The 17692-nt window shown below is 45.2% G+C and overlaps 1 protein-coding gene across 1 annotated transcript in view; it reads right to left on the bottom strand.

The window, feature by feature from the left end:
* Positions 1 to 222: 222 nt before the first annotated feature.
* LOC147900620 (U-box domain-containing protein 44-like) overlaps positions 223 to 17692 on the bottom strand; it is a 70269-nt gene continuing 52799 nt past the window's right edge. The window contains exon 3 of the mRNA XM_087375527.1: positions 223 to 2109. Within this exon, the coding sequence (XP_087231653.1) occupies positions 551 to 2109 (1559 nt within the window). The 3' untranslated portion in view covers positions 223 to 550. The remainder of the gene's footprint in view (positions 2110 to 17692) is intronic.

Here is a 17692-nt window from a genome sequence, read left to right as displayed (position 1 = left end):
TCCAACTTCAAATTATTGCTTTGTAAAAACTGATGCAGTGTAGAAACCACACCATCAATAAAAAAACATATACAAACATGTCTTTTTGAGTGAAATTTATGTATCTTTATATTACAAAAAGACTGTCTCCAAAGCAGAGATCAGCCATCACACACACACATGCACTTGGTATTGATATCCCTTTTTAAGGGAGCTTTATAATTTCTTAGAATTTTGCACACATCACTGGTCCTACTCCGCAGCCAAGATAAAGACAATTCATAGCTTCATTCTGACAGAAATTTACAGAAGAGTAGAACTAACATTCATTGTAGCCTGTCTCTCAAGTCCTTACAAAAGGAAAATCCAAGGCACTGTCAAATTATTCCACTGAACTTGTGAAAGTGCCTCAAAAGATTATGTATGTAGCTCTACCAGTTCAAATTCCATCAAGAAGAGACTTCTACTTAAAAGAGTTCTGGCTCGACAGTTTTACAAGAGTCTCTCTCCTTTCAAAAGCCAATATAGGCTATACCTTTCCTCACATAGCAATGCATGTACCAAACAACACCTACCTGGAGTACGCTGAAAATTTTGGGATCTTGTTGAGTTGCTTCAGGGCTCGCTCTGCTGTTTGCTTAGTGGTCAGGTTACCATACCTGAAGGCTTCCACCAGCCCAGCATGCAAATTTGGGTTAACTGAGAGAAAATTAGCAACATCATGACTCAATAACATTTTCTCTACCATCCATATTGCCTGTTGCCAAAGCACATCGGTCTTGTGCTCCTTCATGATATCCAGAATAACCTGGATGACATCAGCATTTTTCAACACTTGAACCGCTTTCTCGATGTCAGTAGTCTCCTGGAGAAGAGTGGCAAGGGCTCCTAATGATGCTTCCACCACCCCCAAGTTTTTGTGATCCAGATTTGCAGCCAAATGAGCCACTGTGCCAGCTTCAATGAGGCAAAAGGAATCCCTCGCAGAACATATTCCACCATGTACAGAGCACAGCTTTATTATAGGTCTAGATGGTAATTTCCAGCATTGACATTTTCTGCTTGTGGTGTCCTGAACATCAGACAAACGCCTAGAATAGTTCGAAAGATTTTCCAAAGCTAAGGCAGAGACACGTTTAATCTCATCGAGTTCTCCTGATTTAAGCAGCTCCGTAAATAAAGAAGTCAGGTTGTGCTCTTGTGCAAGTGTGATCATTGCAGGGTCCTCCAATGCATATGTGAATCGCGATAAAATAGTTACTAGGCCAACTTTGAAATCACCGACATAGCGACCTCCACCTACTGGAACAGAGCCTTGGTGCAGCTCATTGATTCGTCTAACAACCATGGGCAGAGCTCCTTCTTTAAGCAATGCGGAAGTGAGATATATATCCTGGTTAGGAAGGTTGGCCAAGAGACCTGCTGCAGCTGCTTGCTCCTCTTTTACACCAATTGCTCCAATACTTCTTACAAGAACTCCAAGCTGGCCAGTAGTGCCACGAAGCCCATCTGCAAGCACCTGTCCCATGTGGAATGAGATAAGATGAAGAAGCTTCACAGAGTTCAAGCGTATCTCTATTTGTGGAGCATCCAAGAACTGTATGAGGCTGCTGGTGGCCCCTGCATTTAAAATAGACTGCACTAAATTGTCAACTGCACCAGCAGAAGTAGCCAGCCCTATCAGCACTTGGAGTAGCTTACCCTCGATAGCAGGACCTGTATTACTAATCAGATGCAACAGACTATGAATGACATCCTCAGATACCAAAGATCTTTCATGGGAGTCCACTGGTATTGATCTTAAATCTACACCAGAATTTACAATATTTGCAAGGATTGTGGCCGCAATTTCCTTTGCCTTCATTGGCAACTGATCGACACTGCCAATTGAAAAGAGATCTCTGATAAGGGGAGGAAGAATCCCTGCTTTAACCAAAACCATTCCAGTCTCATGAACTGTAGAGAGCTGAGACAGGCTCCTGAGAGCAGCCTCCTTACCAGCTAGATACCCACAATCAAGCATGCCCACCAATGACTTACCCGCAGCCTGTGCTACAATGGCTTTTCCTTCTTTACTAAGAACAGTTTCTGCCAGATACCTGGCCATCTCCAGCCGTACCTCTTCATTACCTGGACCAGACAAAGAACATATAAAGCGAAGAGGTTAATACATATTAGGGACAGCCACAAACTTCCTGACCCATCGTGGGAAAATGTGAAAATGGTGCTTTCACGACCTGCTAAAGATATTTATCTCCATGAAAAAGAAGAATAGGAAATAACAAAGCTATCCAGTGGCTCTCCACCAGGCTAAAGTGGTTTTCAAAAAGCAATAATGGTCTAGTTTTCATCAAAACTATAGAATCATCTCTATCAGCGTCATAAAAATCACCTTCTATACCCAAAGATTTGCTTAACATTTGCAGTAAGGAGAAGAAAATAAAGAAAGAAAGAAAGAAATATTAACGTCCACGGAAGACCTCCTGGGCCTATGGGACAAAGCGCACAGAAAAGCGAACTCATACAAGCCTCAGTGGGCTGAAGCAAAGGCTACGCTAGGACCCTTGCTGAGTACTAATCTATGCTAACAGAATCATAATCATAAACATGATCATAATCATATCATATCATATCAATCAATCTATCCAGGTGCTAGGATGAAACCGAAGCTTGGTATAGTGATGGCTCTTTGGTGGGCTGCAAAAATATCTCGTATCTGCGTCTGTCGAGCTGTCTCAAGCTGTGGCGGGGGGCACGGTCTTTTCGCTCTCTGGACTCTTTGGGCTATGTCTAGAGTGATCCCTCGTCTCTGTCGGTCTCCTCTGAGGAAAGATGTGATAGGTCGGACCTCAATAGAGTGTACTCTGGGGGCTCTTTGTCGCACATGTGGCCTCTGAGTCCCTCTTGTGGCGGTACTATGCCGGCTGCTCATCCAGACTGCTCTCATATCGGCTAGCTCCTCTTCCTCCACTCCACTGTGTCCGGGGACTGACTCAAATGTATAGAAGTCTGTGATGTGCCACTATGTCCGGTCACCCTCTATGTCTTGTAGTGGTCTGACTAACCCTTGCTACTCTCTGACCTGTCGTAGAAGCGCCTCCCTGTGTTGCCGCATCTCCATCAGATAGAGTCCGATACAGACGTGGTCATGGAAATGGATCAGTCGTGACAAAGGACTGAAGCCATTCCCCTCTAGGTAGAGACAGTGGTAGCGTTCTCGAGTCTCATAGTAGGCTGGGCAAATACAAAGGAAATGCTCCTCTGTCTCAACCGCCCCCAGCGTACATAGCGATCAGATCTGCTACTCTCTAAGTATACCCGCTACTCTCCCTGCCTCAATCCTCAGCTGATGGGATGAAACCCATATCTGACCAATGGCAATCCTCAGTGCATGAGATACTCCTCTATCCTCAAGATACTGGGGTCTGATAATGAATCCCTCCTCTGATACTCGCAGGAAGTGGTCACGATAGAACTAGGTCTTGGTGGGGAATTCCTGGTCCTCCCCCCAAGTCCGGGGGGATGTGTGAAGCTGGAGGAGGTCTAACCGTATAATACGGTTGATCTCATCTTGCGGGATCAACTCAGGAGGTGCATCCATGCTGTAGTGAAAGGGGGGGAGCCTATCCATCTGGATACCGTGCTGGCAAGCCATGTAGATATGCGTGCATACCATGTGTCTGCCCCACTCTCTGCGAGTCATCTGGATGACTCTAGGGCCAATCTCGGGAGTCTCCAATGGGGTGAATGAAAGTCACTATCTAAAAGATGGTATCAACCTGGAGAGGTGTCATGGCGAACTCTGCCTATACTATCTCATGGGAAACTGAGGGCTTACATCGGATCATCCTGGATCCCATCGCCACCTGTAGCCGCTCGGCGAAGCTCCTCCAATCTGTCCTCGGAAGATCGCATCCCTAGAAAGGTGCTGCATACATGACAGTCGGTCGCACTAGTGTGTCGAAAAGCCAACCCTTCGTTGGTGGATCCAGGAAGTGAGCCTGGAAACACTGCCGCTCTAGTCTAGCCACAGCACTACGCCCTCGTGTGAGTCATGCTTGGGCTGCATGTTTCATCGTGAAGATGGGTCCTTTGAAGACTGCTCCCAGATATGTGTATGACTGCACTATCTCCACTAGTTCACCACGATAGGTGAAAGTGAGTCGGTTAGTCACTGCTCGTGAGGTGTTGAAGATCATAACCTTAGTTTTCCCAAGGTTGACCGTCCGATCTCTCTCTCTGCAAAACACCTCTAAGACCTCCAGATCTCTCTGTAGTCCCTCCGCTGAAGAGGATATGAGGACTATATCATCAGCATATAACAGTATCTGTATGAGGAGATCCCCTAGTGATGAGCCCTCACCACCTATGAGATCTATGAAAGATGTGATCTCATCAATGTAGAGTCCAAAAAGAGTCGGTGAAAGAGGGCAGCCCTGCCACCCCAAATCAGTATCTCTGGGATCTGCATCTCCTATAGTCTCCTAATCATGCAGCATTGTGGAACAGTGTCGAAAGCCTTCAAAATTCTATGAAGCATGTGTAGACTTTCTTATGTCTGGACCTAGCCTCCTCAATGATAGCCCTCAGAGTAAAAATGTGGTCTTGAGTAGAGTGCTGTCTCCTGAATCCTGCTTGCCCTAGTGCTCGTTGCCCCCATGCCTCTATGTGACTGTTGATCTCTCTCTCTAGCACCAATCCATAGATCTTGGCCAGTGTGCGGCCAATCATGAGGGTACGATAGTTCTCGGTGTCCATGGGGTCTCCTGCTTTGTGTATCGATACGATAGTAGTGGTGCTCCATGCTGGTGGGCAAGGTTAAACATATGTGCAAGGATCGGTGCTAGGACCTCCTGCCCGTGTGCGAAGTGCTCTGTCCGGAGGCCTTCGTGATCCTGTGCTTTCCGGTTGTGGAGCCGGTGAAGTGCTGCCCGCACATTCTGCATAGTGAATAGATGACAAGTAGTGGGCTTAGGCATAGTGGACATGTCTGGTGGTTTCTGCCTCGGGACATCATATAAGGAGCATGCATAGGTGTGCCACATGCTCGGATTGGCGATGGGGATGGGTGGCTTTCCCTCCGCGAGGAATCCCCACCCAGTGGTTGAGTCTCCTTTACGAAATGATCTGATGATCTTATCCACTCTATGTGTGAGGAAGGCTCGTCTCTTGCGACGTGTCAGCCGCTGAAATATCCTGTGTGCCTCGTGTGGCGTCAATTGACCCAGGGCTCGCTCCATTGTGAGGTGGGCTTGCATCTCTCTGCACTCATCATCAAACCAGGGGTTCTGAGGCATCTTCCCATCTCGTACCTGTGAAGATTGGGTCGTAGGAAAGGATCTGGTGGCAGCATCCTGTATCACTGTGACAAGGGTAGCTGAGGCGTGGGCGAGGTCTAGATCAGCCTCCAATAAGGCCGGAAGCTCTCTAGCTAAGTGGCACACATACACTAGATCAAGAGCACGGTCAAAGTGGATCTGGGTACGGGTAGCAGTAGGAACTCTCCGTGTGCCTAGTGTAATAACAAGAACATCGAAGACCAAGTATGAGTGGTCAGCTCCAAGTGGGGGGGGGGGGTATGGTGAGATAATGTATCCGTGAGACAAAAGCGAGTGGGCCCAGTAGGTAGTCCACAGTGCTAGTCCCACCTCCATGTGGGAAGCATGTGAATCCCTCAGATGATGGCCATCTCTGAAGGCCATTGTAGATGATGAGGTCATGGACAGCTCCCAACTCAAGCAGGTGTCGCCCGTATGTTGTCACATGCAAAGTATCTGAAGAGAGTCTCTGAGTCCCAAGTTCTACTGCATCTAACTCTGGCATCATGTGGGGATCTCTCTCATATGTGAAGTCAAGTAAGCCCACTTGCTTGTCCCTTGTCCTTGCATTGAAATCCCCCAGAAGGAGGGTGTCTCCCTGTCTAGAGAACTCTATGATATCCTCGTGTATCGTCTCATAAGGGCTGTGCCCCTCTGTAGTGACATCATGAGCATATGATGACGTGTGCGGAGGGAAATAGCATACTGCAATGAAGATAGGTCGGGCATCTAGTGGCTGCACTCGTATCCACATGTGACGTGCATGTTCCTCTCTTCATACCACAGATATGAGTGGCCTCAAGTGTGTTTTGAAAAGGACAACTGCACCTCCAGAGCCTCGTACCCCACTATCTCTCCTCATTTCTTTCCTATGAGCAGACTCCCAAGTGTAACCTGTCATTGTGGGCAGCCCTCTCTCTGGGCTCTCATGTGTCTCAGAGTAGAAGATGATGTCTTTGCCTGTGTATGTCTCCAAGAAGCCACCTGGGTCGGACCAAAGTGTGCCATTACAGTTCCATACAGCCATACTCAGCTTGTTTTGTGCATTCTTCTCCCGGCTCTGGCACCGTCATAGTTCACCCTCTTCTTTCTCCCCTTTCTCCCCTTCTCCCTTGTCACCTCTGTCGATTCTTTCTCGAATAATCACTTTGCCATCTCTGCAGGCAGCCCATTTCCCTGCCTCTCTTGCTGCCATAACCCGTACCATCCCTTCTCTCCGATGCTCCTGCTGCAACAGCGTGAGATCGTCATCCAAAAATATTCTGGTTCCTTTCAGGGTTGCCCTCATGCTCATGAGAGTGGACCTGTCCATAGCTGTTCGTAATTTCATTACGAGTGGTCTTGTTGGAGCTTCAGCTTTGCCAACCCTCCATGCTGTCTCGCATGTGAGGTTGACTCCCATTTTGGTGAACAAGGTCGTAGCATCGGACATAGGGGTGTCTCCAACTGTTAGGCCTTTGACCAGGACATTCAATGCCTTGCTACTCCTCCTTTTCTCTTCCTCCAGGGCTTCAGAGATGATCTCTTTCTTGGGGGCTGCCATACCCTTCTTAACCACATTCTTCCATTCTAGTATGTCTGAGTTACCTTTAGTGATTTGCTGTGTGAACTCAGCATGCTTCCCTTGTATGGTTGTTTGTAGCGCTGCCATCTCCTTCTTAAGCGTCTCATTCTCGGCTCTCATCTCTTCCATTGCTTTGCACATACCTTCTGATACCCCCTACATATCTCTCAATTTCTGTAATTCTGTCCCCATGGCCTGCATTTTGTCCTTGAGGTTCATAAAAATCATCTCTATCAGCTTCATAAAAATCACCTTCTGTACCCAAAGATTTGCTTAACATTTGCAGTAAGGAGAAGAAAAGAGACGTGAGTATGAGGGGATGGGCCTGGTGAGGTGGCAATAAATGCATCCTATAGAATGCACGGTATGATTCCATGCAGGATTGCATATTAGCAAAACGTTTTTGTAGCATAAGAGTAAAAGAAAATTATCATCTCAACTCTAACAAGAATGGAAGGTATCACCTCGAGGATTACTGGTGGCCTAACAAATGGATGTCACCAAATTTGCTGCTGCCAAAAACCACAATGCGTTGTCCAGAAGTAGTGTTGCAAAAAAAGATATTATTGAATAAAAAAGGTAAACTTTGTATTAGGAAAGTCCCAAGTCAAAAAAGATCCCAGAACATTGGAATAGGAAAATGCCACAAAACAAGATAGAATTTGAAAATTCCTATCTAGCAAAAAGCTGAGCAGCATAAGAATGGTGCCACTCTAGATTGCACCTTCTACTAGAGAAGAAAAAGCCCCGACACCATGTCCCAGACACAATGTAGACCTTAGCTGCTTAAGACAAACACTGCTGATTATGCAAAAGTGTGAATAAGGTCATTGTTCCTTCATATACCTAGATGAATCCAGGAACATTCCCAAACTCATCCTCTAAAAACACAACATACTGCAGTTTCAATCTCATGATAGTCACTCACAAGGTTGAAAACCATAAACTCCATCATGCATAGCAAGGACTAGCTACTATGACATCCCCACTGACGTCATCAGCGCCCAATAGTGGGTGTAGACCATAGTATACAAATATGCTCTCACACATACAAATCCACACACCCACACATACTTGAGCATCCATTTATACAAAGTCTTCGTACTGAGTTTTTGTCGGCACTCAGGAGGTGAAGGGCAGACTCAGCCATGACGAAGGCTAGCACTAAAGGAGAAGGCTAATCAAAAGGTAGTCCTGAAGGATAGAGAGAATGAGTGAGAGCAAGAGAGATTGAGAGAGTAGGAAGCTTGGAAGCTGAAGACGTAGTTGCAATAGAATAGAGTAAGAGAGTACAACTCAAAGTGAGAAAGATAAGGTTTTGTCCTAGTGACAAAACCTTAGTAGTCACTAACCATAGTTAGTGAACTAACTGCGGTTAGGGGGAAAAACCTCTTAAAGAGGGAAAAGTGCCCCTAACTAGCTTATTATATTACATTGGTCACTGCTGAATTATATCTATAATTCTAACACCCCCCTGCAGTGCCAATGTCATGTACAAGGCTGATCAATCACCAAATGGATATAAGTTCACGGCACTGCGAAATGCCTCAAACTTCTCACGTGGTAGCGCTTTGGTGAAAATATCTGCAACGTTGTCATGTGTGGACACAAAGATCATACTGATCTCTCCTGCATGCAACTTCTCTCTGACGTAGTGATAGTGAACCTCAATGTGCTTCGTGCGAGCATGAAACACTGGATTCTTTGCCACTGCAATGGCACTCTGACTATCGGTGAGAATTGGAGAAGGACCCTCCAAAGACAGATGAAGATCAGCAAATAAACGTCTCAGCCAGACACATTCAACTGTTGCTGTGAAAGCTACCCTGTACTCAGCTTCACATGATGAGGTAGCCACTGTAGATTGTTTCTTGCTCAGCCATGAAATGCAAGATTTACCCAAAAAGAAACAATTGCCACTAGTGGACTGCCTAGTGTCATAATCACTAGCCCAATCTGAATCACTGTAGGCATGCATCTGCAAGTCACCCCCCCTGGGAAATAATAAGCCAAAAGACTTGGTGCCCTGCAAATAACGGAAGATGCGCTTAACTGCCTGCCAATGCATAGTTTTGGGGCTGTGCATGTACCTGCTCACCTGAGATACTGCAAACTGAATATCAGGCCTAGTATTGCAGAGATATATGAGGCATCCAACAGCTTGACTGTAAAGTGTGGCATCAACTGATTCTCCTGCATCATGCATTGTGAGTTTCAGCCCCGGTTCCATAGGAGTGGATATGGGCTTACACTCTTGCATGTTAAATCTGTCCAAGAGTTTTTGAACATACTTGGACTGAGACATAACAGTGCCACGTCTCTCATGAGAGAGCTGGATCCCCAAATAAAAGTGAAGCAGCCCCAAATCTGACATGTCAAAGTTGGTCTGCAAATCAGCTTTGAAATCTGTAATTTTTTCTTCATTGGACCCTGTGCGCAGTAAGTCATCAACATAAAGAAGGATGACTAAGATTTCCCCCCCATCCATCTTGATGTAGAGGGTGCTCTCAGTAGGACTATTGTGCAGCCCCTTGCTGGTCAAAAAGGCATGTATCTTGGCATACCATGCACGAGGGGCTTGTTTCAGCCCATATAAAGCTTTATTGAGCTCACATACTTGAAGTGCATTTGCTGTAATTTCAAAGCCTGGAGGCGGTTTGACATACACCTCTTCCAGCAAGTCCCCATTTAAGAAGGCTGTTTTTATGTCCAACTGATGAACATTCCACTCAAAATGTGCAGCCATTGCAATTACTGATCGGATGGTGGTCATCCGGGATGTAGGAGCAAATGTCTCCTCATAATCTATGCCCTTTTTCTGAGCATAGCCCTTAGCAACCAGCCTGGCTTTATATCTGTCAATGGAGCCATCGGGCTTCCGTTTGACTTTAAATACCCATCGTGTGCCAATAGCATGTTTACCTTGTGGCAAGTCCACAACAACCCAAGTCTGATTTTTAGCAATGGACTGCAACTCATCGTGCATGGCATTCATCCAATGCACATTACCTTTTGCCTCTTCAAATGTGGCAGGCTCCTCGTCATCAAGGAGAGTACCTGCATATGCTGATTCCACTGAATTAGCACCTTCCATGTGCCTTGCTGCACTGCGAGTCCTACCAGGTAACGGAGCATCAAGTTTACTCTCCCTGAGAGTCTGTAACAGCCAGTTTGGGACTGTTTTTGCTGCATGTATGTCTGCAATTTCTTGCTGCACCACCTGTTCCACTGCCTGTGGAGGAGGCAAGACATCCTGTGGCGGAACTGAAGCATTTGAAGGTTGCTGTAAATTCTGATTTGGATCAGAAAAATCAGCAGAGGAACCCAAAGCAATGGGTAGCAACCCTTGAAAGACATCCTCTGAAGATGAAGGCATTTGAAATTCAGCCTGAGTGTGAGCTGAATTTTCAGAAAATATTACATCTCTACTTACAATGATTTTGTGTGTAGCAGGATTGTAGAGACGATACCCCTTGCTTTCTGCACTGTATCCAATAAATATGCATTTGATGGCTTTATCTGACAATTTGTGCCTAAATTCAACTGGCACATGTGCATAGGCAAGGCATCCAAAGACTCGGAAGTGATCCACTGAAGGCTTCCTGTCATTCCAGACCTCAAAAGGAGTTTTAGTTTTTAAAGCCTTAGTGGGAGCCCTGTTCAAAATGTAATTGGCACACATTAAACCCTCTAGCCAGAATTTATGAGGCATGTGTTTGCTTTTCAGCATACATCTGTCCATCTCCATGAGAGTTCTATTTTTCCTCTCAGCTTTGCCATTTTGCTGAGGGGTCAGCCTGACTGTGAGCTGATGCACAATACCCTTTTGCTTAAGAAAAGCATCAAATTCTGCTGATAGGTATTCCCCACCTCTATCCGTGCGTAATGTCTGTATCTTGAGTCCGGTTTCATTTTCAACCATGGCTGAAAAGTGTTTAAACACTGTGAACACTTCAGATTTCTTTTTCAGCCCATAAACCCAAGTAAAATTGGAGTAGTCATCAATAAATGTGACAAAGTAGAGATGGCCACCCAATGACGGAGTCCTCATGGGACCACAGACATCACTGTGTATAAGCTGCAATTTGCGAACAGCTTTAACTGAACCATCCTTTTTGAAGGGGAATCTATGCATTTTACCTAAAATGCATCCTTCACAGGCATGTGGAGGAGGTATCTCAAGAGGTGGCAATGCATCAACCATTGAAAATTTCTGAAGTGTCATTAAGCTGTTATAATGCATGTGGCCATATCTGGCATGCCATAGTGCTGCATTTTGCATGGCAGTTGTAGGGGTAGAAATAGCCAGAGCATGGGCAGCTCTTTTCTCAAAAATATCAAGCTGAAAAAGCCCACGCAGCAAAGTACCAGATAACTTTAAGGCATAGTTAGCTTCCCTGTCTCGGACAGCACATTTGTCATCCTCAAAGATGACCTGAAATCCCCCTCTGTTAAGAGTGGACACTGAAAGGAGATTTTTGGTTATGCCAGGCACATATAAGACATCTGAAAGTCTGAAAATTGAGCCATCAATTGCAGTGAGCTCAACTTCTCCTGTGCCACGTACTGAATATGAGGAATTGTTGGCACAAGTGACTTTCTTACCAACAGGAGGTGGATGCAAGGAAGCAAAAAGACACTTCCTAGAAGTGATGTGCTTGGATGCACCGCTGTCAAAATACCATGTGTTCAGTGTTTCATTAACACTGAAAGCAGATGCATCTGTAGAAGAGTCAAAGTTGCAAGTCAAAAATGCATATGTATCATCACTGCAAGAGGCTGTACTATCCCGAGCATCTGGAACAGTCAACCTAGAATCTGAAATGCAAGAGAAAAAGGCATAATCTTGACCAACAAAGTTGGCTGTAGCATCCCCACTGTCAGATGCACAAGGGGCTGAATCTGAAACAGCCATTCCTGTGCTGTTTTTCTTTTCTTTTGCAATCCTTTTCCTGCATTCTGCTATGTGATGACCTGGCTTTTTGCAGTAGTGACAAAAACCCTTCTTTTTGGGCTTACTTGCATCACTTTTAGCCTTTTGTGAAGGCTGTCCTGACCCACTGGAAGGCTGATTTACTGCTGTCTTTGCCTGTCCCTTTGTTTTTGATTTAAATTTTGAGAGCATGGCTTGTTCACCTGCACGTGAAGCCAAATTTTTCCTGGTCTGCTCTTCCTGAAGCAGAAGTCCTATCAACTCATGAAAAGTGAGAGGATTTGCACCCCCCCTCAATGATAAATTCAGCGAAGTGTGAAAGCTGAGATAAGACTCAGGAAGAGAATTCAGAGTGGTTGTGATCATCTCTGAATCAGGAATAATTTCATCTATGTTTAACAATTGCTCTCTGAGATCCTGTAGCTTTGTGAGGTGGACTGACATGGAGTCACCCTCCTCCATATGTGTATTGCTCAACTCTCTTTTTAAGAAAGATACCCTGGCATCATTCCGTGCTGCATACATGCTTTCCAAAATATCCCACGCTGCCCTGGAGGTCTTACACGACCGGATATGCGGAATGATTGATCTTTTCACTGAAAGAGAGATGCATGACAAGGCTAAGGCATCTCGTGAATCCCATCTCTTCTGCTCTGGAGTATTGACTGTAGCTGCACCAACAACTTGTCCTGCAGCTGCACCCTGTGCACGACCTCTTCCACCTCCTTGCTGAGGAGGGGTAGCAGGTGCAATATCTGCTGGTCGGATTTCATCCCCATTGACATAATCCCATAAATTGCGAGAAATCAGAATATTACGTACCATGAAACTCCAGAGGGAGTAGTTGGTACCATCCAACTTGTCTTCCTGTGAAAGACCACCGAACTGGAACTCATTCTGATTTTGATGGGCCATATCAGAGAAAGAGATTGAAGCAGATATAAAGCTGAATTCCCTTACTGGGAATAAAATGCACAACTCCCAAAAACACAGCCAAGCACGGGCTGTATATGCAACTTAGATTTCTGTACTTGAGCTGTCAGAAATCTGTCCAAGCATCTAAAACTCTCCAAAATCTGCCAAAAGTGTTCCAAACACTCCAAGAAAGGCAGTATGTACTGAATACTCCAAAAAAATGCTCTCTCAACACAAAAGCCCCAATTTGTGGCTAGAAATTGCAGCCAGAAAGGGGCAAAAATGCTAAAAGCCCCAAATCTGCAATTTTTAAACAAAAGCCCCAAATTTCAGACTAGATCTGCAATTTTGCTCCAGATGTAGCTCCAAACTTGCACAATATACAAAATGCCCCAAATGTACTCGCAGAATACTGAGCCAAACAATGGCTGTCTGCACAATTCTGTCAAAAACACCTGCTGGTTCTTTTCGAAACAAAGCAGCTACCTGTTGTACTGAAGCGGATTCAGTACAGACAGTGAGAACAGTACGGAAATGCCGTACAGTTTGTACGGCACTGTACGACGACAGGTACGGATACTGTACGACAGGTACTGTACGGCTGCGATGTACGAAACTTGACGAAACTGTACAGCGATCGATGTACGGTGAGCAGGTACAGTACGGGATTCCTGCGTAGGTACGGCTGGTACGACTGGCAGGTACAGTACAGGACTGTACGGTAAACCGTACAGCGGCGATGTGATGTACGGAACTGTACGGAAGCAGACGGCGACACATACGGACAAGTTGGAGCAGGGGGAGTACGTTGAGGGAGCAGGGAGCCAGAGACTCTTGAACCTGCTCTGATACCAAATGAAGGATAGAGAGAATGAGTGAGAGCAAGAGAGATTGAGAGAGTAGGAAGCTTGGAAGCTGAAGACGTAGTTGCAATAGAATAGAGTAAGAGAGTACAACTCAAAGTGAGAAAGATAAGGTTTTGTCCTAGTGACAAAACCTTAGTAGTCACTAACCATAGTTAGTGAACTAACTGCGGTTAGGGGGAAAAACCTCTTAAAGAGGGAAAAGTGCCCCTAACTAGCTTATTATATTACATTGGTCACTGCTGAATTATATCTATAATTCTAACAAGTCCAAAATCTCTTCATTCAAGCTACAACTGCTTGTGAAGTCTATTTCAAAATTGTGTGCAATTCATTTCAGCTTTTCAAGCTTTCTCCAACGTTGTGTGTTCTTTCCATGCTCTCACAAACTGCACAATGTGCCCTCCCTCCTATAGAGCTAAAGCAACACATGGCATAGTGCCACCACATGTGCAGTGCAAAAAAATTGTTATTGCACCATACTTTAGGGGATCTTAGATTCCTTCATTAAACTCATCTACAACCCATGAGGGCATTATCCTATCCATGATGAGCAATCCCCCCCAAGAGTCTAACTTGATTCTTAAAGATTGCACCATCATGCATTATCAATGCCCTCTAAGTAATGATGTACACCAAGGAGACGCCTGAGTCGGAAAATTATCTCATTTGGTAAAGCCTTGGTGAGTATATCTCCTGGATTGTCCTTGATAGACAATAGATCATCCGGACCTGAAGATTTGTTACCTTCTCACGGATGAAGTGATATCTAATATAATGTGCTTAGTCCTAGAATTCTCCTTAGGATTATTGCTGAAAGTAAATGCATGATTAGTTATCACAACCAATAGGAACTGAACCTCCTATGTTATGCCAACATTACCAAGTAATCTTTGAAGCCAGATTGCTTAAATACTACTGCATTTGCTGCCATATACTCAGCCTCAATGGAAGAAAGAGAAATAGTATTTGCATCTTGCCCGCCCATGAGATACTTCAGTACTGAGTGAAAAAGTGTAGCCTAAGGTAGACTTTTTGTCTCTCTTACTTGCCCAATCAATGTCACAAAACCTTGCAACTGTAGAGACTTGGACTGCCCATAAAAGATCTCAAAATGCATAGTACTTTCTGTACCTGAGGATCCATTTGGCTGCCTGCCAATGGTTAACTTTTGGATATGCCATATACTGACTGACGCAGCTAACAACATATGTCAGGCCTAGTAGTCATGAGATAAACCGACCACTAACTGCCTATACAATGTGGCATCAGCATCCGGATCATCCTCATCATGTCCAATTTCAATCATGCTTCCATGGGAGTTGGAATCGGTTTCCTGTCCTGCATGTGAAACTTTTCCAGTAAAGCATTTAGCACACTTTGTTTGACTTACAAAAATGCCGTCTGTGCGCTGCCATACCTCTATGCCCAAGAAGTAACTCAGCTATCATTTGAAACTCGTTGCATAGTGCTCTATGGGTGTTTGATCATTGCATATAATGATAAGATCATCCACATAGAGAATGACAAAAATGAAGTTGTCATTATTCTATAGCACAAAGAGATTAGGGTCTGATGTGGCCCTTTCACGTCAAATCTTTTGAAGACGGCATCTATCTTTGAGTATCACAACCCAGGTGCTTGCTTAAGCCCACAAAGTGACTTTTGGAGCTTGCAAACTTTTTGCTCTAGTTCCTTACGGGTTCTGCACAAAGCCAAGTGGTTGATTCATGTTAACCCTCTCATCCACATCGCCATTCAAAAGGGCAGATTTGACATCTATCTACCATTGGTGCAAAAGTCTCTATGGAGTCTACCCCCTTATTCTTTGACGAATAGTTTTCTGCACCTCACCCACAAGGCTTGCTTGAATCCTACCCACCCACATTCCATTAACTCCAAAAGAGGGCAAATATACATTTCTTGAGGGTGGGAGAGGGTTTAGCCTTCCCCCCCCCTCGTATGGGACCCCCAAGGGAAGCCATAGGCTGACCTTAGAGTCTTTAAGCTCAAGGCATCAAGTAGAAAATGACAGAAGTTTAGAGTTCATGCCTGTTAGCACTTAGCACTGGTATAGCATTGTAAGCTAGTTAGGACATTTGGTCCTAATCTTGGTCAGCGAGTTGACTTTGCGGCAATATAGTGGCCACACTTGTGCTTTCTTCATTATCCATTTGCAAGTACTCTTTGTTTCCTCAGCTGTTATTTGCCTCCTTGCATTCCACTTCAGTTCCATTGCTCCCCACACCCACAGTGGTATCAGAGCAGGTTCTCTTACTCTTACTTGCCTTTTCAGCTCAGCTCCGCTTCCAACCTACAATTCGACCTGTTTACAGCTCATTTTTGCCTTTCATCAGCTCGTTATCGCCTATTTCAAAAGGGCAAATGCAAAGAAATCCCAAATTTTACTGTCAAGCAAAGGTCACTGCAAGTAACAGCAAATTTGGCAAAAGCCCCAAATTCTGAGAGAGCAATTATGCCAAAAAGAGGGCAAATGGTAAAAAGCCCCAAATTGTGGTACAATTATGCAAATGTGACTCAATGTGCTGCAATTTCTAGCGAATGTCAATGAAAAACTCCAAATATGAGACCAAGGCAGCCAAATGTCATTGCAGTATGAGCAAACTTCAAAGTTGTACTAGCACCAAGGAAAGTCAGTGCAAATGCTGACTGAACGTCCGGAGCGGGCTGGAATGCAGGCCAAGTTCAAAAACGAGCTATTACTTTGTCCTTCAAAATTTGGGGCTTTTGACTCCTGTTCACTCCATCTAGCTCTCGGGCATCGAGGATCACTTTACAGGTAACTTTAGCCACTATTTGTGGGAAGATACAGCTCAGATTTGCAATGGCCAGATTTATAGACATTTGCCCTTTGAATTGGCTTGGCCTGGTTACCTTTGTAGTGCCAGGACCGCACCTTTGAGTGGCCGATAACACTCTATTGCCAACTTCATGCCTCCACTACCTCATCCATCCTGATATCTTGCTGCCGCTGATGATGATGATGCTGAGATCGATATATAGTCGACCATGGACATGACTATGTTGTACTTAGGACGGTCGTAGCCCTGTGTCTAACCAAGGCTACTATGACCCCCATCGGTTGGGCTCCGACTTGAAACAAGGAGGGGATGTCCCCAAGTGTGATCTATGTGTCGACCCTCTATCTGAGCTGTCGGGTCACAGGCCCCGGGTCACGGTCATGTCAAGGCCTCGTCTCGTGGGGGTCCATGTGATCTAGCTGAAAGAACTCCGTGATAGAGCTCTGAGAGGGATCAGCCGAGGAAGAAGTCTGCTCCTGTCTCCGTGCTCGGAGTATCCTCTCGCGGTGTCTAAGTGCCCCATGAATGAAACCTGCCAAACACCGCTGGTTCGGGTAGGAGAGGAAACGGGCCAAAATCCCATAGCTATCCCTGAAGAGGCAGTGAAAACGCCCTCGGATCTCATAGTAAACAGGACGCCTGAAGATGAAATGCTCCTCTGTCTCAACCTCATGTATGTCACGCAGTGTGCATATGCGCCTCTCCCTGGGTAGTTGCTCTGCTCTGCCGCTCTCGATGCGAAGTCTGTGTGAAGAGACCCGGAACTGCCCAAGAGAGACCCTTAGCGAGTGGGGTAGGTGGATCTGCGTGTATCCTGGTGGGTCAATGAAACCCTCCGCTGTGATATGTAAGAAGTGATCTCTGTAGAAGCTAAGCTTCACTGGGAGTTCACTCGGTCCCAACGAGGTCCGAAAAGGATAGAGAAAAGGACTATCAAATAGTCACTAAAGGCACTTTAAATCAGGATTTGTACTAGCTAGACAAACATGATAGCAGCATATCGAATGTATGTGTGGCAGCAATTACTTTGGAAATGAAAAATGAAGAATTATGGCATGCAAGATGAACTATGGCGGTTATTACAGAGACATGGGATGGTACAGAATATACCTTATTTGGAGACTCTTCCTAGACATGTCTATGAAGGGTGCATTTTGGGAAAGATGCACAAGTTTGCCTTTCTAAGAGATGTATCTATTAGAGTTGAAAGGAAATTGCAGCTCATACACACTGATGTGTGTGGTCCTATGAGGACACTGTCCCTAGAATCCTTAGACAAGAAGGATTTTCTCAGTAGA

The sequence above is a fragment of the Dipteris shenzhenensis genome, chromosome 6 (genome assembly GCF_047967505.1).
Source record: "Dipteris shenzhenensis isolate YYH24624 ecotype China chromosome 6, Dip_SZ_1.0, whole genome shotgun sequence".
Lineage (NCBI taxonomy): Eukaryota > Viridiplantae > Streptophyta > Polypodiopsida > Gleicheniales > Dipteridaceae > Dipteris > Dipteris shenzhenensis.
The sequence above is the reverse complement of the archived record's forward strand: the minus strand, read 5'-3'. Positions and strand labels throughout refer to the sequence as shown.